The 23,820-nt window shown below is 36.9% G+C and overlaps 1 protein-coding gene across 1 annotated transcript in view; it reads right to left on the bottom strand.

The window, feature by feature from the left end:
- Positions 1–23,820, bottom strand: part of UBR1 (ubiquitin protein ligase E3 component n-recognin 1) — a 167,912-nt gene that overhangs the window by 108,687 nt on the left and 35,405 nt on the right. The window contains exons 2-4 of the mRNA XM_007119577.3: positions 20,302–20,558; positions 17,766–17,844; positions 5,282–5,392 (exon numbers count right to left, since the gene is read on the bottom strand). Coding sequence (XP_007119639.2) covers positions 5,282–5,392; positions 17,766–17,844; positions 20,302–20,558 — 447 coding nt within the window. The remainder of the gene's footprint in view (positions 1–5,281; positions 5,393–17,765; positions 17,845–20,301; positions 20,559–23,820) is intronic.

Below are 23,820 nucleotides of genomic sequence, written 5' to 3'. Positions count from 1 at the left end.
GCAAGTCACACAGTGAAATGAAATGAAATAAAATAAAATAATAAAATGCCACCACTAAAAAAAAAAAAAAGAAAAAAAAGCTGGGTTGTCTTGTCTTTTCATTTTTAAGTTTTAAGAGTTCTTTGTAAGTTCTACATACCATTTCCTTTTATTGGATAATATGACTTGCAAATATCTCTCTCTCATTCTGTGTGCTATCTTTTCACTTTCTTGGTAGTGGCCTTTGGAACATAAAAGTGTTTAATTTTGATGAAGTTCAATTTAAGTTTTTTTTCTTTTATTACTAATGCTTTTGGTGTTACATCTATGAATCTATTGCCAAATCCAAGGTAATAAAGATTTATCCCTATGTTTTCTTGTAAGAGTTTTATCGTTTTTGCTCTTATTTTTAGGTCTTTGATCCATTCTGAGTTAATTTTTGTGGTTGGTGTGAGTTAGGGGTCCAGATTCATTCTTTAGCATGTGGATATCCAGTTGTCCCAGTAGCATTTGGTAAAAAGATTATTCTTACCCTAGTGAATGGTCTTGGTAATCTTGTTGAAAAATGGCTGGTCACAGACATGTGGGTTTAGTTCTAGGATTTCAAATCTATTCTGTTAATCTATATTTTTATCATTATGCCAGTACCACACTGTCTTGATTACTGTTGCTTTGTATTAAGTTTTAAAATAGGGATGTGTGAGTCCTCCAACTTTGTTCTTCTTTTCCAGGGTTGTTTTGGCTATTGTGGGTCCCTTACAATTTCATATGAATTTTAGAGCCATCTTGTCAACTACCTAAAAAAAATTTCCAGCTGGGGAACTGTATTGAGTGTGTAGCTCAAACTGGGGAGCATGGCCTTCAATATTGTAATTTATAATAAGAAATATCTTCATCCCAGTTTCTGGCACAGAGCTCCTAAAACCCTTGGAAGTTCCCAAGTGAAGAAGTGGGGGCTGTCTTTTGTTATGTTTATGAGGTGACTTTTAGAAAGCACCTAAGGATGCGGTCTGGTTGCCTGGAGACCCAACCTTGTGATTAGAAGGTTGCAACTTTCAGTACCATCCTCATCCCCAGAGGGGCTAGAGGTTGAATCAATTGCCAATGGCCAATAATTTAACTAATCATGCTATGTAACAAAGCCTCCATAAAAACAAACAAACAAACAAAAAATCCCCCATGGGCTTCCAGAGAAATACACACAGATGTCTCTAAATACATAAAAGACCTACTACTGCTAAATTCTTTCCAGGCAAGGAAGCTTTCTGCCCCTGCATGCTCATCCTCTGGATATAAAGGATGCAATGGACACTTTAAAATGACTACTTTTCTCTTCCTTAGGTCAGATAAATTCTGAGGTAAGCCCCCCGCCCCACTTTATTTTTCTTCCCGTTACATTTATATATAACTGAGTTGATTTGAAGCATCAAGACATGCACACGTTAGCACAAGTTAAGATCTGATCACATCTAAATATGCCTGCACTAAATCCAGAACTGTGACACAACAGCACTTAAGTAAAATCTTTGTAAATCTGCTTCCCTAAATCTGGGACACTGAGAAACAATTAGAAAAATGCAACATTGTCCTTAGAAACTGTACATGTTGAAGGAGTGGATATTCAACAAAAGTCTGTCAATGACCATAAGTACAAAGTAAATACTAAAAATGCTTTAATGCAAGTAAAAAAATATATTCTTGTGAAAATATTTAGGTTTGCCAAAAATTGTCTTGTTAAAGCAAGACAGTTTATGCCATCCCCAATTATTTGTTACATGATTTCTGTGCAAATCTTTATAACTGGACAAAGCCTCAGTCCTAAAATGTTCCTCTTTAATTAAAATTTATCCAAACTCAATCAGAAGAGTCCATTTGAATTTATTGTTTTACATAAACAACATTAGAATCTATTTCTTTTTATATTTTTTCTTCCAGTTTTGAGCTATAATTGACATAGCACTGTATAAGTTGAAGGTGTACAGGATAATGATATGACTTAAATACATCATGAAATGATTACCACAAGGATTACCATCAAGTCATATAGATACAAAATAAACGAAAAAATATTTTTTCCTTGTGGTGAGAACTCAAGAGTTTACTCTCTTAACAACTTTCACATATAACACACAGCAATGTTAATTATTTTAATCATGGTGTACATTATACCCCAGTACTTATTTTTTTGACCACCTTCATCCAATTCCCCCTCCTCCCACCACCTGCCTCTGATGCCACAAATCTGATCTCTTTTTCTATGAATTTATTTGTTTGTTTTTGAAGTATAATTGACCTATAATACTATGTTAGTTCCTGGTATACAACATAGTGATCTGATATATATTTAATAATAAATGGTCACCATAAGTCTAGTCACCATCTATCACCATACAAAGATACTTACAATTATTGACTATACTCCCCACACTGTACACTTCATACCCATAACCTATTTTGTAACAGAAACTTTGTACCTCTTAACCTCCCTCACCTATTTTTTTACTCCCCCTAACTCCATCCCCTCTAGCAAACACTTGTTCTCTGTATCTGCGACTCTGTTTCTGTTTTGTTATGTTTGTTCATTTGTTTTGTTCTTTATATTCCACATATAAGTGAAATCATACAGTATTTGTCTTTGTCTGATTTATTTCACTTAGCATAACACCCTCTAGGTCCATCCATTTTGTCTCAAATGGCAAGATTTCAATTTTTTTATGGCTGAGTAATATTCCATTTTGTGTATGTGTGTATATATACACAAACACACACCACGTCTTCTTTATCCATTCAGCTATTGATGGGCACTTAGGTTGATTCCATATCCTGGCTATTGTAAATAATGCTGCAATGAACATAAATAAGGGTGCATATATCTTCTCAAATTAATTTTGTACTTTTTTCTTCATTTCATCTTTGTATGGTTCATTACTAATGCATAGACACAAGTAATTTTTGTATAGTTATCTCATATCCTGCAACTGTGCTGAATTTATTAGTTCTAATAATGTTTTAGTGGATTCCTTAGGATTTTCTACATACAAAATCATGTCATCTGCAAACAGAGCTAGTTTTACTTCTTCCTTTCCAATCTGGGTGCTTTTTATTTCTTTTTCTTGCCTAACTGCCCCAGCTAGAACCTCCATTACAATACTGAATGGATATGCTCTGTGGCAAAAGCAGAATCTGCCTTATTCCTGATCTTAGGGAGAAAAGTATCCAATATAATTATAGTTGTGAGTTTTTCATAAATGCCCTCTATCAGGTTAAGGAAGTTCTCTTCTATTATAAGTTTACGTCTCTTTTTTAAAATTTTATTTATTTATTCATTTATTTTTGGCTGCGTTGGGTCTTTGTTGCTGTGCAGGGCCTACTCTTCATTGCGGTACGCGGGCTTCTCATTGCGATGGCTTCTCTTGTTGTGGAGCACGGGCTCTAGGCACGCAGGCTTCAGTAGTTATGGTACATGGGCTCAGTAGTTGTGGCTCGTGGGCTCTAGAGTGCAGGCTCAGTAGTTGTGGCACACAGGCTTAGCTACTCCACAGCAGGTGGGATCTTCCCGGACCAGGGCTCCAACCCGTGTCCCCTGCACTGGCAGGCGATTCTTAACCACTGTGCCACCAGGGAAGTCCCTATAAGTTTAAGTCTTCTTATCATGAAAGTGTGTTGGATTTAGTCAAATACTTTTGCTGCATCTACTGAAATGATCATGTGGCTTTGTTTTTTATTCTATTTATATAGTATTACATTAACTGATTTTCAGATGTTAAACTATGTACTGTATTTTACATCATACGAGGAGGCTCATTATGCCATATCAACCCAATATGCATAATGATGCTAATACTGATGACTGGTTTCAGGTGACAACAGTATGATGCCCTCCCCTGCCTGCCTCACTGTACAGTTTTGTTTTTTCCCTTATGACTAGCAAGTAATCTATGAGATGGTAATTCAGATCCATGTCAATATTGTTCCTCATCAACTTAAGTTTTAAGGGTTTTAGCATCCATTAATGATCCTTGTCTAAATCAAATATTTCCTTAGGGGTTGCAAAATGTTGATTTTTCTAATTCTATTATTCCTTCCCTATTAGCTAGCATTCCTGTAGAAAAAAGAGCTTTACCTCATGAACTGGAGATACTTGCTTACAATGAAATACAATTTCTGTTGAAAAGGTAGAATAAACATTTAGTCCATCCCCTTCAATTACAAGTTTTTAGAGTAAGGAAATGATACAATAACCACTGCATGGCAACAAACAAGTTTTATTCTATTTAGTTCTCATGTTAAGTTTCATTATTAGAAACTCATGGATTTTTATATATTAAGTGTGATTCAATCAATCATAGTGGTTATTTATTATTGTTTTTCTGACGCCCCAATTGTCCAACTCAGGTCAATGGGAGCCTTTTCAAACTGGGTTTTAGGTTCTTTTGACACAAACCCATCCTCACAAGCCTACCTTATCTAATCCCTAACTCACATGTGGAATCAGGTATTTTTACAAAAAGTCCTGATTTCTTTTAGTGGGAAATGGTACTTAAGAGATCAAAATATATACCCTAAGCGTATTCAATGCTATAGAGTTATCAGGAACAGTCCTCTGTGAAACTATTTGAGCATGGCATTTTTTAGGAAGTACTTTCTTGTGACAATTTTCTAAATTTCTTCAATGGTTACTGGCTATTCAAGTTTTCTCTGTTTTTGAATAAATTATGGCACTTAATACTGTCTGATAAAAGAATCTATTTTCAAATGTATTCGTTCAGAGTCATATAAGGAGTCTTTTATGATCCTTCTGTATCTGTGGTTCTATGGTTATTTCCCCATTCCTTTTTAATGGTCTACATCTGGGCTTGCTCGCAGTTTTTTTTTCTTGATTAGGACGTATAGTGGATAATCACTTTGCTGACTTTTTTTCTTTAAGAAAAGCAATTATGGAAATTATGTGTCAATTCTACTGTTTTCTGATTCATTATATTCTCCTTCTATCTATTAATAACTACTTCCATTTGCTCTTTTAGGTTAATATATTATTTATTCATCAAATTGCTTAACAAAAAAGTATTCTAAGTTCATCTTTTCATTGTAAATTCATTCCTTCTTTAGAGAAATATGGAATATAATTATCAAACACTTAAATTCTCTAGAGTCAAATAAAACTCCTTACATTTAAATATTAGAACATAAAAATCAGGATTATCAATGGAATTTGGCTTAATCCATACACATAACATTTATTTCTATTTAAATTCATCAACCTTAAAATAGTTAGCAATTAAAAAAATAGCAATAGTCTTACCTCTTTTGTGGTACCCGCTCTTCCAGGTTCATGACTTATACAAAAAGGGCCAGTTTTCCATGCTTCTGTGTCTCCACAGTCACAAAATCCTCCTCCAGTAGAAGTATGCATCTGATAAATGAAAAATGAGTATGTCTTAATTTCTAAACATATCACAAAGCAAAGAAGAATGATAAAGATGACTCAAGGGCTTCCCTGGTGGTGCAGTGGTTGAGGGTCTGCCTGCCAATGCAGGGGACGCGGGTTCGGGCCCCGGTCCGGGAGGATCCTGCATGCCGCGGAGCGGCTGGGCCCGTGAGCCATGGCCGCTGAGCCTGCGCGTCCGGAGCCTGTGCTCCGTGGGGGGAGAGGCCACAACAGTGAGAGGCCCGTGTACAGCGCAAAAAAAAAAAAAAAAAAAAAGATGACTCAAATAATAAATGTTTCCCTCTATTTCAACCTTAATTGCCTTTAATGTTATAGATATATATCAAAAAATATTTTGATTAGTTAACCAAAAAAAATCCTTAATACTTAATCACAACAAAACTGAACCTTCAAAATTGATATTTTTGAAACATATTCAAAGTTTTTAAATAATAGTTTTTAAAACTTTGTACTAATGGAGGAGAACAGATTGTGACATGTGCAAAAAATAATCTATACTTCACCCAGAATGCTTGAGTAGATTTTATGATTAAACAAACTTCTTAAAAATCATTATAATGACACTTGTATAAGTACTTAAGACATGTATAAAGTATTTTCATCTACATTGATGTTCCACAGCAACTAAAACTTATTCACAACATTTTTCCTTTGAGGGTTCCTGTTAAAAAAAAATTATCTAAAATATCCTAATTTAGAAAGAGAAGGATGACAATGACCTGAATTTGAATCTTCCCCAAATCTCCCCCCTCCAAAGCATACAACTAACAAGGAGAACAAATAAAGCCACACATGACCCATGTCTGCAAGATTACTAGGAGATAAAAAATAAATACCACAACCTTCAAATGACTTGCTTTATCAGAGTTCCTGTTGCCTATCACTTCAAGCCTGTGGTTACAGACAATACGAGAGGGAAGCTTAAGTGACCCCATGAAAGAGAACAGAGGGGTACAAAGGACTTAGATCAAGCACAAACAAAATCACACTCCAGAAGAGAAAGCCCAATGCCAAGGGACAAATACTGAACACAGGTTAGGACTTGGTGGTTCACAGGGAAAGAGACTGAAAGTGAGCAGGACCAGAAGTGGCCACCTCAGAAAAGCATTACTTTTGGAGGAAAATCAAATACATTAAAAAAGTGGTAACCCAATATAGATGGGGCAGTAAATGAAAGAAGTAAATAAGAACGAAAATTTAAGGATCCTATGAAACAAGAGACAAATAAGACATGCCAAACCCTCCCCTCACCTCACCACCATCACCAATATCATCTATAAAATAAGTTACATAGAAGAGGGTAGAACTGACAGAAGAGAGCACTTGTGAAACCTATCCATGAAATGAAAAAGAACAGAAAAAAGTACACCATATCCACACAAAACTATTGCAAAAAAAAAAAAAGCCAAAAAATGCAAATAAGAGCCAAAACCCAATTATGAAGCTGAAGAAAACTATACAATGCTCCAAACTGAATTACACAGCCTCAAACAAGCATTAAAAACCCTTAATCAGACTAAACACCTTTAATCATAAATACAAGAACTAAGAACAGAAACGGACAAAGAAATAGGAATAAATAAAATGAGACTCGAGTGAACTAAGGGGAAAAACCAGAAGAAAACGATATCATATCAGAAATAAATTTTTTTAAATTACAAGATGACAGACTCAAATGAAAAGTTAATAAATAGCATTGAAACAAAGCAGGAAAACAAGAGAATGAAAATAAGATGAAGTAAAGAAATATTTCACAGTAGGCAAGCAGGAAAACAAGAGAATGAAAATAAGATGAAGTAAAGAAATACAGGGTCAGAGAAAAAGTGGTTGAAATAGAAGATAGGCCTAATAGAGGCAGATGAGTATAACTGGAATCACCAAAGAAAAATCAAAACAATGGAACAGAGATAATATTTAAAACTGTAATCTAAGAAAACTTCCTGGAAATAAAAGACCTGAATCTACACATATTCAAAGGGCCAAGAGTGACTAAGAAAAAACTCACTCAGTATGATCAACTCCAAAGTATATCCTCCTACAACTACTGGACTTTAAAGATAAAAGTCCTGAGGCCCTAGGCAAAAAGATGAAATAACATAATCACAAGAAAATTGGACTGGCATCAGACTTCTCAATAACAACACATAAAGCAAGACAACAGCAGAGCAGCATTTTCAAGGAAAGAAACTGCAAACCAAGAACACTGTCTACAGCCGAGCTATAATAATATAATTTTGAACATGTCAGAACTTAAGGAACACAGTATACATGCAACCTTCTTGAGGAATGTGCCTGAGCAGTGATCAGCAAACTTCTTGTATAAAGGAACAGATAGTAAATAGTTTAGTCTTTGCAGGCCATGGAATCTCTGTTGAATTACTCTATTCTGCTCTTGCAGTGAAGCATCAGCCACAGACAATAAATAAATGAACCAGCATAGCCACGTTCCACTGAGACTTTATTTATAGGCACTGAAATTCTAATTTCATATAATTTTCATTTATCATGAAACATTATTCTTCTCATCTTTTTTCCCAACCATCTGAAAATATAAAAACCAAGCTTAGGGACTTCCCTGGAGGTCCAGAGGTTAAGACTCTGCGCTTCCACTTCAGGGGGCACAGGTTTGATACCTGGTCGGGGAACTAAGATCCTGCACGCCTTGCGGTGCAGCCAAAAGAAAAATAAATAAATAAAAAGAATAAAAACCAAGCTTAGCTTGCAGGCAATACAAAAACAGATGGTGAGCCAGATTTGACCCACAAACTGTAGTTTACTGACCCGTAGAGGATGAGCTTCAGCTGACTAAGCAGTGACTGGGGAAACTTCAGAAAAAGGACAGATGGCGAACATTTTATGTATTTAATTGTAGCGCTAAGAAAAAATCAAGGATGTTGAAAGATACATGGATAGAAGAATGTAAACATTACATGATCTCACAATCAGAAAGTCTACAACTAAAAAGTGGGAGAAGGGAAAGAGAAGGCAACATAAGATTTTCAACTATTAAATAGGTTATAGGAGGGAGTCAAAGATAGCATTAAAACTGACAGACTAGATAATAAAAAGTTACATAAGGGAGTAAAAAGGAACTAAAGGCACTATAAAAATTATCAGTACAAACATTATCACTAGAACAATAGTAACAAAAGAAATTAGAATATACAAATCAATTTTATATACTGAAGAATGCTAGATTCATCCATGATTACTAAAAATGTAGTTGTTTCAAATGAAAGTAAAAGCATAACCTTAGTAAAGGGAATGCATGGAAGCAAGGCACAAAATCCAGAAGCATTAAAAAAAAAATCTGGCAAATTTGACAACATATAAATTAAAATGTCAGTAAGGCAAATGATAGCATATATCAAGTTTAAAAGACAGAAAATAGATTTTATACAGTCAAAACATACACTTAATTTATAATCCAGCAATATCATCCTGAGGTTACCCAAGAAAAATGAAAACAAATGCCCACACAAAGACATGTACTTGAATGTTTGTAACAGCTTTATTTAAAAGCTGGAAACAAGACAAATATTCATCAACTGATGAACAGGTAATATATTGTGGCATATCCATACAACTGCATACTACTCAGCAATAAAAAGGAACAAACTGCTGAGACATGAGAGGATCTCAAAGGCATTGTGCGGGCTTCCCTGGTGGCGCAGTGGTTGAGAGTCCGCCTGCCGATGCAGGGGACATGGGTTCGAACCCTGGTCCGGGAAGATCCCACATGCCGCAGAGCAGCTGGGCCCGTGAGCCATGGCCACTAAGCCTGCGCGTCCGGAGCCTGTGCGCCACAACGGGAGAGGCCACAACAGTGAGAGGCCCGCGTACTGCAAAAAAACAAAACAAAAAACTAACCAATCAAAGGCATTATGCTAAGTGAATATAACCAGATAGGAAACACTACATACTACATGATTTCACTTATATGACATTCGGAAAAGCCAAAACTATAGGGACAGAAAACTGATCGGTGACTGCCAGGAGCTGGAGTAAGTGGTCAAGAGGAACTGCCTGCAGACGGGCACTAGAGAACTTCTGGGAATGATATGTTTTATATATTGATTATTGTGGTGGTTACTGAACTGTATGTCTGTGAAAACTCATGGAACTACACTTACAAGGGTAGATTTTATTGTATATAAATTATATCTCAAAAAAATCTGACTTTAAAAATTATTAAAGATAAGCATAGTAAGAGAAAATATTTGTAAAGTATATAACATAGCAGTAAGAAAAAGGCAAAAGAAAAATAAGGATAAAAACAGGCAATACACAGAAGAAATTAAACATACAATTAAAAAATGAAAAGATGTTAATAATACTAGTAATAGAAGTGCAAATTAAAATGAGATTATTTGACTAAAGGATTGGCAGAAAGTAAAAAGATGGACTAAATAAACTTTGGGGGTGTAGATAAAGAACATTCTCATATCCTTTTTTAATTTTAATTTTTTTTATTTTTATTTTTGGCTGTGTTGGGTCTTTGTTGCTGTGCGCGGGCTCCCTCTGGTTGCGACAAGTGGGGGCTACTCTTCATTGCAGTGCACGGGTTTCTCATCGCAGTGGCTTCTCTTGTTGCGGAGCACGGGCTCTAGGCGCGCGGGCTTCAGCAGTTGTGGCACGCGAGCTCTAGAGCGCAGGCTCAGTAGTTGTGGCGCATGGGCTTGGTTGCTCTGCAGCATGTGGGATCTTCCTGGACCAGGGCTCGAACCCGTGTCCCCTGCATTGGCAGGTGGATTCTTAACCACTGCGCCACCAGGGAAGCCCCTCATATCCTTTTAATGGGACTGTAAATTGACACAGCAATTCAGGAAAAACATTTGGCAAAATCTATGAAAATTTTAAATGCATGTACCCTTCAATCCAGAAAATCTACCTCTAAGAATCTAGTCTCAAGCACTCTTTAATATATACACTGGTTTATATTAAAACAAAGGTATATGTGTATGTTCCATTATTTGTTGATCAGTGAAAAACTGGAAACAGTGTAATTATCTAGAAAAGGGTGATGGGTTAAATATTTGATGACATATTCCCACAAAGGAATACATGCAGCAATTAAATAAGGCAAGAGTTATTATATATATCAACACAGAATTATCTCCATGATGTATTAAGTTAAAATGAAGTTGCAGGGAGTTCCCTGGTGGCCTAGAGGTTAGGATTCCAGGCTTTCACTGCTGTGGCCCCAGGTTCAATCCCTGGTCGGGGAACTGAGATCCTGCAAGCTGTGCGGCACGGCCAAAAAAAAAAGTTGCAAAACAAAATATATAGTAGGATCCCATTTGTACACACACAAACATCCTCCTAAACATATAAATATATATATGAGTGTACATGTTTGTACATGCATAAAGATCTGTAAGGATGTACACTAAACTGTGTTCAGTTTAACAAAGAAAGTATGATGGGACAGAAAGGCAACAACGATTTTTATTTGTATTCTTCTGTGTTATTTGAATTTTTTAAAGGTAAGTTTTATTGCATTGCCTAAATTATTTTTTTAATGTTGCTGTGTTTCAAAGACAACATATGAATATAAATTCTCATCATGTAGGATTATAGCAGGCTGTTAAAATAGACCCTGATCGTTATTTTTATACCTCAGAAAATACTGAGTTCTCATATACCCCTCCTTTTCCCTACCCACAGTTTCCCCTATTATGAACATCTTGCAATAGTGTGGCACATTTGTTGCAATTGAGGAGTCAATGTTGATACATTATTTTTTTAAATTAATTAAGTAATTTATATTTGGCTGCTTTGGGTATTAGTTGCTGCACGTGGGCTTTTCACTGCAGTGGCTTCTCTTGTTGCGGAGCACAGGTTCTAGGCGCATGGGCCCAGTAGATGTGGCTCGCGAGCTCTAGAGCGTAGGCTCAGTAGTTGTGGCACACGGGCTTAGTTGCTCCGTGCCATGTGGGATCTTCTGGAACCAGGGCTTGAACCCGTGTCTCCTGCGCGTTGGCAGGCAGATTCTTAACCACTGTGCCACCAGGGAAATAAGTCCCTGATACATTAACTAAAGTCCATAATTTACATTTGGGTTCTCTCTCTGTGTTGTACATTTTGGGGGTCTTAACAAATGTATAATGACATATATACACCACTACAGTATCACACAGGGTAGTTTTACTGCACTAAAAATCCCCTATACTCCACCTATTCATCCCTCTATCCCTCCCACCATCATCTCCCAGCCCCAGAATCCACTGATCTTCTTACTGTCTCCATAGTGCTGCCTTTTCCAGAATGTCATACAGCTGGAACCATACAGTATGTAGCCTTTTCACAATGGCTTCTTTCATTTAGCGACATGCATTTAAGGTCCTGCCATATCTTTTCATAGCTTGATAGCTCATTTCTTTTTAGCACTGAATAATATTCCATTGTAGGACTTCCCTGGTGGTGGGCGCAGTGGTTAAGAATCTGCCTGCCAATGCAGGGGACATGGGTTCGAGCCCTGGTCCAGGAAGATCCCACATGCTGTGGAGAAACTAAGCCTGTGTGCCACAACTACTGAGCCTGCACTCTAGAGCCCACAAGCCACAACTACTGAGCCTGTGTGCCACAACTACTGAAGCCGTGTGCCCTACAACCCACGCTCCGCAACAAGAAAAGCCACCACAATGAGAAGTCCGTGTACCACAACGAAGAGTAGCCCCCGCTCGCCAGAACTAAAGAAAGCCCACGCGCAGCAACGAAGACCCAACACAGCCAAAAATAAAAATAAAATAAATAAATAAAACATTTTTAAAAATTCCATTGTATCAATGTACCAAAGTTTTTTCACACATTCACCAACTGAAAGACATCTTGGTTGCATCCAAGTTTCAGCAAATACGAATAAAACTGCCATAATCATTTCTGTGCAGATTTTTTGTTTTGTTTTTATTTTTTTGTGGATATAAGTTTTCAATTCATTTGAGTAAATACCAAGGAGCGTGATTGCTGGATTATATGTTTACAGTGTATTTATTTCTATAAGAAACTGCCAAAGTGTCTTCCAAAGTGGCTGTATCATTTTGCATTCCCAACCCAGCAATGAATAGGAGTTCCTGTTCCTCCACATCCTCACCAGCATTTGGTATTGTCAATATTTTGGATTTTTGCCATTCTAATAGGTATGTAGTAGTATCTCACTATAGTTTTAATTTGTAATTCTCTAATGACATACGATGTTTTGCATCTTTTTGTGTGCTTATTGGCATTTACATCTTTTCTTGGTGAAGTGTCTGTTTCAGATCTTTTTCCCATTTTTAAAGCTGAGTTGTTCATTTTCTTACTGTTGAGTTTTAAGAGTTCTTTGTATATAGTGGATACCAATCCTTTATCAGATACATGTTTTGCAAAGCCTTCCACCCACTCTGTAGCTTGTCTTTTTATTCTCTGAAAGGTCTCTATTTTTTAATCCAGTAATTCCACTTCTGAGAACCTTTCCTAAAAAATAATCTTACATATAGAAAAATGATTTACCTATAAAGATATTTATAGCAATATTGCTTACTATTAAAAAAAACTGAAACTTGAATAAATTCCCCAATAATAGGGAAGCAGTTAAAATATATTATGGTTTAATATTATATACCCAATAAGTTCTAAAAGAAACATAACTGAATGCAAAATTGAATCCAAAAATTGAATGCATAATTTTACATATTATGCTTTTTCCATTTACAAGTATAACATGAGAATTTTATTTTCTGTTTTACAACTCTCTAAGCTTCATTTGAAAACTGTTTTTTTCTGATTAGAGGAAACAGTTGTATGAATATACTATTTTTGTAACTCACTATTCTCATTTAACAACAAAAAGGAAACATTTATGGAGTTAAAAATAATCTTTGGGACTTCCCTGGCAGTCCAGTGGTTAAGACTCCATGTTTCCATTGCAGGGGGCATGGATTCGACCCCTGGTCGGGGAACTAAGATCCCACATACCATGTGGTGCAGCCAAAAAAATAATAATAATAATCTTTAACAGTGGGTGTTTTCGTTTATTTTGAGGATAAAAATGCAGAGGTTTACTGAAAGTTTTTTTAAAGATAGTACTTCAGTATATTCTGTTTTTTTTTCATGGTTACCTTTTTGTGTGTATGTAAGAATGTTTAAGTTCTACTCTCTAAGCAAATTTCAATCATACAATAATACAGTGTTATCAACGATAGTCACCATGTTAAATACATTAGATCCTCAGACCCTTATTTATCTTACTGTAGTTTTTTTTAAGGGATAAACTACTGAAAAGCTGGATATCACAAAGAAGGGTCACATTACACACAGCAGAACAAAAAGCTCCAATTTTTATCTTTGTTATTTTCCTGTTCTCAAAAGGTTTTTGTTTTGTTTTGTTGTTTTTTATGCCTCTACTTTACTTTCAATTCTCATCTTGGATTGTGCAAGATCACAAAGAAAACTCTTTGGTATGGGATATAAGTTTTACACATAAGGGAAAATTCAATTTTTGGCTCTTTGGTATTAAATTAAAATTTATATGAACACATGAAGTTTGACACTTAAAAACAACCTAAACAGGGCTTCCCTGGTGGTGCAGTGGTTAAGAATCCACCTGCTAATGCAAGAGACATGGGTTCGAGCCCTGGTCCGGGAGGATCCCACATGCCGCAGAGCAACTAAGCCCACGCACCACAACTACTGAGCCTGCGCTCTAGAGCTTGCGAGCCACAACTACTGAAGCCTGCACACCAAGAGCCCGTGCTCCGCAACAAGAGAAGCCACTGCAATGAGAAGCCTGAGCACAACAACGAAGAGTAGCCCCCACTCACCGCAACTAGAGAAAGCCTGTGTGCAGCAACAAAGACCCAATGCAGCCAAAAATAAAATTTAAAAAAAAAAAAACAAGAAAAAGTTAAGATAGTTAAGTATTCATTTATATGATTTTTTATCATAAACAATATATAATCAAGACAAACTATTTTTGTGTCTGCAAGTCAGATGCTATCAAGCAAACAGCAATCCTTTTTAAATTTTTAACTCAAAGACAAATAGGAAGATTCAATAAATTTTAATTGTCCAAATGTTCTCAGAAAGAATTATCAGAAGCATCCTCCAGTTATAAAACACAGTTGGGTAATCCATTTAGCCCAAATGAACTACCTGTGTGTGTTGTGAGGTAGCAATGATAGAACTATGATCTTCTGTGGTGATAACACCCACAATGCAGAAGCATTCCCTCTTCACATGAAGAGTGTGAATAACAAGAAGGGATGGAGAGTCACCTTTCATTATTTCATCAACTATTGGTGTTTTCACAGTATTTTAAATGCCTGATTTCAATTTTACAACAATACCAATATTTATTCTGAAAGGTAATCGTGTGTTCCAAGTAGCAGAACTTCCAACACGATCTCTAAGAATAATTCAAAGTTCTTTTTTTGGCCACACTATGTGGCTTGCAGGATCTCAGTTCCCTAACCAGGGACTGAACCTGGGCCATGGCAGTGAAAGCACCGAGTCCTAACCGCTAGAGCACCAGAGAACTCCCTAATTCGCAGTTCTGAACCATGCTTCAGAAAAACATTTCCAGCAATGCAGGATTTATTCCTACTTCATCATTGGTAATAACTGCATATGTCACTGCAGGAATTTACATTCTTCTGCTGCAGACTTTAAGACTGCTGTGAAAGGTGTACTTTTGGGAACACTGAGTACTCCATAAGGCAGCCAGCAGCGTGACCTTAAAGGAAAACTAGGACATTGTGGAGCGGGTCTGGACAGAGACGCCATGCCATCTCCGTGCAGCAGCCTCACTTCCTCTGTGGTGCCGGGGACTGCAAAAGTTGTTCTGTGCTATTTTGTGACAAAAGGTTTTTCTTGGTGCTTTCTTCACATAGTACCTGCTCTTGGGTCTGCATCCCCATCATTATTCTTTTCTTCCCCTTCTCTGCAGCAACACGGATCCCTTCTTATTCCTTCCAATCTTTTTTTTTAATGGCTTCATATTTTCTTTTATTAAGTTTTTTATTATAAAAAGAATATACACAATGTATAGGCAAGTTACAAAGTATAATAATAAAATGATCCAGCATCTAACACAAGAGAATATTAATACTGTTGATGTTCCCTCTGTGATCATCCACTTGCCCTGGAGGTTACTATTACCTGAATTGTATTTATTAGTCATTCCCTCACTTTTCTTTAAAAATTTCACCACACATAATAGGTATTCCAGAAAGATTCTATCAACTTATTCTCCCACCAAAAGTCTTCTGTTCTCTTCACACTCACTTTTGAAGGGTAATATTTTTAAAAGCTTATAAACATAATTTTTTATTAGTTACACAATAGCCCATCCTTCTGATAACTCAAAGGTTCCTGACTAAGCTGTGTATGCACCTTCTATAAGAAGAGCTCTGCAAAAACCTAAAGATGATAAACCTAAGCATGCTTCATAAAAGAGTGCTTTGTGGTGGCAGTGTAGACTGGTAAGCTTTCAATACTCGAAGGTAGCTTAGTGAAGAGGTTCCTAAAATTTAACAGACAAGTTTTACCAGTCCACGGAAAATCAGAAAAGGAAGGAATAAGGAATGTGATGAGCTCTTTAACAGAGCTACATGTATGCAATCTAAAGACTGCTCTTTAGTCTGAGATTATCCTACTTCCTTGGAATTAAATTTTCCTTTTCTTCATAAAATGATAGGAGATGGTAGGTATTTTTTGGTTGCTGTTCATGTGCCCTTTTTAAAATTAAAATTGAACTTCCCTAGCCAAATGAAAATTTGAAAACCCTATGTCTTACCCAAAGTCTTCTGAAATTGTACTGGCCCACAAAATCCTAAAGCTTGGCAACTGGAAAACTCTGGCCTTGAGACTTCAACATCTCTCCCCCTTAATATCCCAGAATAAAAATAAGAAGAAATTAACAACTTCCTCCTTGTCTCTACTTCTGGCATTCTTTCTTGAGTTCTCCAGCACAAGGAAAAAACTATAATAAATGGAGATGACTGGGAAATATGAAACTAACCAATGATCAACTTTGTAAATTCCATCAGTGATTAGCTTTGCAATGTTGGGAAAACATTTTAACCACACTATATGATAGGCTCCTCATGTTTTTTCTTTTGCACAATAATAAAAATACATATATATATAACATATATCTATAGCTTATCATTTCCTGAGATAGAAGCAGTAATGTTGAAGCCAGTCTAAAAACATGAACTGCACTTTCAGCTCTATGGAAGAAATAGTCTACAAAACTTTAAGATGTTATTTACATTTACATGGGACCTTCGGCATATTATATGTACAAAGAGAAACATCAATTATTATACATGCCCAAGCCCAGAACCAATACTGTTATTTGAAAAATACATTTCAGCTCAAAATAACAAAATTGTCTGAAGATGTCACAGGAAAGGCAAATCCCTCAACCTCACTACTAATTAAGAAAATTAAACTAAGACCACAATGTGATACCATTATATACCCACCAGACTGGCTAAAATTAAAAAGACTAGCAACACCAAATCTTGTTAAGTGTGTGGAGCCATGGGAACTCTCAAATACTGCTGAAGAACTTATAAATTGGTATAACCACTTTGGAAAACATTTTCTACTATGACTTAAGATATACCCTAGAACTCAGCAATTCTATTCCAGATATATACCCTGGATAAACTCCTGTACATGTGTACCAAAATACACAAATAAGAATGTTCACAGCAGAATTATTTTAATACAATAATAGTCCCAAATTGAAAACAATCTACATATCCATATACAGTACAATGAATAAAGACAATATGGATTATTAAACCCTATAAGGTAAATGAACAAAAATATATATGTGTATATATATAAATATATACTTAATGCTGAGTGAAAGCTACTCAACAAGAAAAAGATACAGAATGACTCCATCTATACAGAATTCAAAAACAGAACCATTCAATATGATTTGGGTGATAAGCTAAAAGGGAAATCAAGGAAACCATTATCATAAAACACAGGAGAGAGATTATCACAAAGGAGGAGAGAAGGATGGTGATCCAGAAGAAACAAATGGGAGGCCCCTGAGAGCTGGAAATGTCTCATTTCTTGACCTAAGTAGTGGTTACACAGGTGTTCACTTTATAGTTATTCTTTAAGCTGTTCATATGCTTTATACAATCTTCTGCATAAAAATGATGTATCTCAAAAATAAAAAAATTGTAAGGGGCTGAATCTTGAGGTCGTAGATGTCTTATCACATGATATGTTTAACCAGAGCTAAAAGATCACAAATCAGGTCTGTTACAGCCAGAACTCAAGTACTAGTCAGGAATTTGGACTAGCTGGCCATATGCATCTATTTTCATACCTTGTAACGATGATTTTTATGAACACTATTCTGGAAGCAGTCCATACAGAGTACACATGTTGGATCAATTGCACAGTCCCTGAAAAAGATTAAAAATCAGACTCCAAAATTTACATGACTCCTGCTGATGCTCAAGGTATGACTATAAAATAATGTGAATGAGTTTCCTACATCATGCACAAACTGATTATGAAAATACTTTAAAAACTGAATTCCAGGGACTTCCATGGCAGTCCAGTAGTTAAGACTTCACCTTCCAAGGCAGGGGGTATGGGTTCGATCCCTGGTTGGGGAGCTAAGATTCCCACATGCCTTGTGGCCAAAAAACCAATACATAAAACAGAAGCAGTATTGTAACAAATTCAATAAAGACTTTATAGTCAAAAAGACACGTGCACCCCAATGTTCACTGAAGCACTATCTACAATAGCCAGGTCATGGAAGAAACCTAAATGCCCATCAACAGACAAATGGATAAAGACGTTGTGGTACATATATACAGTGGAATATTACTCAGCCATAAAAAGGAATGAAATTGGGTCATTTGTAGAGACATGGATGGACCTAGAGACTGTCATACAGAGTGAAGTAAATCAGAAAGAGAAAAACAATTATCGTATATTAACACATATATGTGGAATCTAAAAAATGGTATGGATGAACCGGTTTGCAAGGCAGAAATAGAGACACAAATGTAGAGAACAAACATATAAACACAAAGAGGGGAAAGTGGGGGGTGGTGGGGGTGGTGTGATGAATTGGGCGATTGGGATTGACATATATACACTAATATGTATAAAATAGATAACTAATAAGAACCTGGTGTATAAAAAATAAATAAAATTCAAAAAAAAAATTATTTTCTGGTGCTCCATTCAGCAGCACATATACCAAAATTAGTTTTCTGAAAAATCATCAGCTTTTTTTCATTCTCTGCATCATCTTATCCTATTACAGCTATGAATGTATTTTACAGACACTGTTCACTGGTAAATGAGGCTTGGTTAAAAACAAAATTCATTAGAATGTAAGCAACATAAATTAAAGGATTTTAATTTATTTTATATAATGATATGTCCCAAGCATGTAGAGCAGTGCCTGGCACACAACAGGTATTCAATGAATATTTACTGAATAAATTAAATTCAATCTCTCTTAATCTCTTCCCTAATAAAAACTTCTAAAATGTAAAATTTTATTTAATACTTTCAAGGAAACATTAACCACAATATAAATTAGTGCAAAGTGCAAAATTAATTTTTTAAATATTTATTTAGAAAAGTTGAAGAGATGGAATTGGGCAGTTTTAAAAATGAATTTTTAAAGGCTAATAAGTAAAAACTGACTAATAATAGCCTCTAAAATATAATATCAACTACTAACCTATTCAGAGCAGGATTTGTCAACCTCAGCAGTACTGACATTTTGAACTGAATAATTACTTGCTGACGATAAAGGAGACTGTCCATGTGCCAGAGGATGTTTAAGCAGCAACCCTGGCCTCTACCCACTAGATGCCAGTACCATTCCCCTAGCTGTGACAATTAAAAATGCCTCCATGACCCTTTTGGAGAAATGAGGTCTACAAATATCTACTATGCTTTAGCTGAAACTGACCAGGCTTCAGCTAAAAATATATAACAAGATAAATGAAACTTATAGCAAAATAGTACATAAAATACAAAAGCTGACTGTTTCCTGAGAAAAGAAGAGAATAAAGAAAAGCAGTACGTTCTAGACAACTGTTAACTATACATAAACCAGTCAAACCTAGAATTACAGTGAAGCAAAAAACAATTCTCTGTATAAAATCTAAAAATTCACATTCCTAACCTAAACAACCTGTAATAAAAGAAAGAAAAAAAAACTAAAAGTGTTGTTAAGATCTAAAAGTTAAAAGTTTCAGGCAGGAGTAGAGAATAAAAAAATTCTCTGTGTTACCAGGCTGTCTTAAGTCAACTTCTCTCACAAAAGGCAAAAAAAAAGCCTAAAGGTGTTTGCAGTTTCCTTACCACTGGCCTCTTCTATCCAACTAAATTACAAATGCTCCTACAGGTCCACAACCCTCTGATATCAAATCTCACTTGGTGGCAAAAAAATGACATGAAATGACAAGGGACTATAGACTTCATTTATACCACTTGCTGTGAATAGTCATAGGTTTCTTACAGAAATGCTCTGTTTGATTACAGGATCCTGGCCTGACTCCACTAGGGAAGTATTCAGAATTCTGAAATACATGTGGCACCAAGATTTTCAGATAAGGGTGTATGGACTATGTTATAAACAAGGCAAAAATATATCTCTTATATACTCCTGGAGAACAGGAAGAAAAAGTGAGAGAACTATTTAAGTCATATATTCAAAAACAAGCTGTACTAGCAAAAATAAACTTGTAAGTGCACAATAAAACAAAGTAAATTATGTAGAATTAAATATATTATAAACAGTAATATACCAAGAAAGGTACATCATAAAATACATACAGAATACCAAGTTGTTACTATAACCAATCCTGTACATTTCTAAATCTTACCTACAAGAATATGTTGTCTCTCCACTTTTGAAAACCTTTCCACAGAGTTGAAATGCTCCACTGTGCTTCAATTTCTCTAAGCAAATATCTGGATCTTCTCCAAATAAGTACCATTCCAGTGGAGTGAATATTGACATTTGTATATTCTCCTCCTGCTTTTCTAAGTCTGGGTCCATTTCAGCAAAATAAATTTCTGGCACCAATCGTGCCAAATGGTTCAAGAAAGTAGTATGAAAATCAATTTGCTGATCCCACCACTGAAAAACAAAACAAAACAAAAATTAAACTTTGTTACAAGTTCCTTCTTAAAGATCTAGGGGCACCAGTAATTCTGTAGCTTCAGAGGAACTGATTTACAATATATTCTTACTTTATCCTTCACCAATACAAAAGGAAAGTAAATGATTTTTTTTTTTAAAAAGGCCTTGGAAATAAGTGGTTGTCCACATATCACAGATATCTGGAAAAAAGAAGTGCAGCTATAGTGGAAGAGAATTACTCTTCCCTTCTGAAATGGTCAACTCCTGGTGTGTGAAGGTGATTCTATTATCAGTCAAAGACTGTACAAAGTATTCCCCATACCAGTAGTTTAACTATTTTATTTTTTTCTTACAATTTTATTGAGATATAATTGACATATAGCACTTATAAGTTTAAGGTGTGCAGCATAATTATCTGACTTACATACATCATGAAATGATCACAATAGTTTTAGTGAATATCCATCATCTCACACAGAAACAAAATTAAATGAATAGAAAAAAAGTGTTTTTCCTTGTGATAAGAACTCTTAGGATTTACTCTCTAATAGTTTAATTATTTAAAGGAACCATAGCATTTAATGAGAGATCAAAATGAATGACTGCCAGAGTTTTCAGAACACAAAAAGCACTAACCATAAAAGAAAAAAAAAGGTAAATTGGACCTCAGCAAAAGTAAAACTTTCTGCTCTTCAAAAGAAACTGTTACAGGTGGCATTTTTGCCATGCTTATTACACATGAAAACATGTTCAACATCATTACATCATTAGAGAAGTGCAAATTAAAACAACAGTGAGGAGAAACCAAGATGATGGAGTAGAAGGACGTGGCGTTCATCTCTCTCCACGAAAGCATCAAGAATACATCTACAGATGGAACAATTCTCAGAGAACACTGGCTGAACACTAGCAGAAGAACTCGGACACCACAAAGGACAAGAAAGATCCCTACATAACTGGGTAGGACGAAAGAAAGAAGGGAAAAATAAGAGGAGAAAAAGTGGGACAGGATCTGTGCCCCTCGGGGGAGCTGAAGCACAGAGGTTCCCACATCCAGGGAAGCCCCCTCACTGACGGGGATATCACTTGGGACAGAAGGGGAGCATCTGAGGCTGTCAGAGGAGGATGAAATGGCTGGTCTGTAGCAGACGGGACAGTGAGACCTACACAGACGGTCAGTGCCACAGGCCTGTGTGCCCCAGACTGGGACGTGTGTCTGCTGGTGCACACGGGGGCTGAGAGCTGGAACATGGAGATTGGAAAGCAAACCCGGGGGGGAGGACTGCTGTCGGCTTCGAGGAGACAGCCTGAGGGGACGGGAAGGAGGAAATCGGCAACTGGGAATGCCGCTTAGGAAGGAAACCCAAACTGCCACAGAAGCAAGGCACCACTGTTGAATGACGTGCAGTGGGTGGAGCCACCACGGCAGCCTCTCTCTCCCCACGCACTGGCCCCCTGCCCCAACAGGCGCCAGGAAAAGCTGCCAGAACTGACCTCGCGCCAGTCACCAGGCACTAGGAAAGGCTCCCACTAGGGCCAGATCTCTCATGCCCATGGCCACCAGTTTTCCTGCGTACCTGTTGCCGCCAGGGCCCCCACGACCCAGGCAGTCATGCCACCTCCGCTCCCTGTCCTCACCGGGGCAGACCTGAGCGCTCCAAGGCAGCCTGGGAAGCAGACTCTGGTAGGTGGCACACACGCAAAGGTGGGGCTAAAACCACAGCTGAGCCCCAGGGGTGGGGCAACTAAAGAAGAGGAACAAAAATCTTTCCGCGCAGCTACACAAACTGCAGATTAAATCCCTGTGATCGGCTACGTAAACCCTGCATCTATGAAATATCTGAATGGACAACGAGTGTTCCCAAAACAGAAACCAGTCTAGTGCTAGCAGCTACGGACTTGGGGACTAGTACACCCAAGAGGTGGGCCATGTCAGAGTCCTAGCTGCCCCACAGTGCCCAGAGAGAGACAAGAAACCTACCTAGAGGTTTTGGAGGGCGGCCTGGGGACACAGAGGTTGGCTGTGACTCAAGGAGAGGGCAAGGACACTGACAGCTGAGACCCCAAGAAAATATAATTATTACTATTTTTTTACTGTTTTGTCCTGTACTTTTTATCATTTGTTTTTATTTAGTTTTTTAAATTTATAATATATTTTTTTATATTTCTATTTCTATATTACTTTTTTGTTGACCTGTGTTTCTACCTTGCTTTTTTTTCTTTGTGCTATTTAACTTTTTTTATTGTTTTTGGGTATTTGTTTTGTATCCTTTGCTTTTTCCTTCAGTTCACATTCTGCTTTTGTTTTGTTTTTGTTTTTTTGGTTAGTTTTGCTTTTAACTGTTTAATTTTGTTTTGGGATTCTTTTGTTGGTCTGGCTGTTCTTTTTTGTTTTCTCTGTTTTATGTTTTTGTTTCTTATTTTGTACATATGTGATTATTTTTGTTTCTGTTTGGTTTTGCTTTTACCATTTGTCTAGGGTTTTGTTTGTCTGTTCCTTTGTTTCTTTCTTTTTAATTGTTGCTGTTGCTTCTTGCTTGTTTTTGGCTTTGCTATTTGTCCCAAGTTTTGTATGTCTGTTTGTTTTCATTTGTTTTCTTCCTACCCTTTTATTTCTTTCTTTTTTCTTTTCTTTTTTTCCCCCATTTTTGCTGAGCTGTGTGGCATGTGGGGTCATGGTTTCCAGGCGGGGGGTCAGGCCTGAGCCTCTGAGGTGGGAGTGCTGAGTCCAGGAAACTGGAATGCCAGAGAATTCCTGGCCCCAGAGCTCTCCCAGGAGTCTCCATCTCAACTCCAACACCCGACTCCACCCAACTGCCTGCTGGCTCCACTGCTGGACACCCCACGACAAACAACAAACAAGACAGGAACACAAACCAAACCATCAGCAGACAGGCTGCCTAAAGTTGTACTAAGGCCACAGACACCCCAAAACACACCACCTGACGCAGCCCTGTCCATCATAGGGAAAAGATCCAGCTCCACCCACCAAAACGCAGGCGCCAGTCCTTCCCACCAGGAAGCCTACACAAGTCACTGGACCAAACTCATCCACTGGGGGCAGACACCAGAAGCAAGAAGAACTATGACCCTGCAACCTGCAGAAAGGAGACCTCAAACACAGTAAGTTAGACAAAGTAGAAGACACAGAAACACGCAGCAGATAAAGGAGCAAGGTAAAAACCCACCAGATCAAACAAATGAAGAAGAAATAGTCTACATGAAAAGAATTCAGAGTAATGATAGTAAAGATGACCCA

The sequence above is a fragment of the Physeter macrocephalus genome, chromosome 11 (genome assembly GCF_002837175.3).
Source record: "Physeter macrocephalus isolate SW-GA chromosome 11, ASM283717v5, whole genome shotgun sequence".
NCBI lineage: Eukaryota > Metazoa > Chordata > Mammalia > Artiodactyla > Physeteridae > Physeter > Physeter macrocephalus.
The sequence above is the reverse complement of the archived record's forward strand: the minus strand, read 5'-3'. Positions and strand labels throughout refer to the sequence as shown.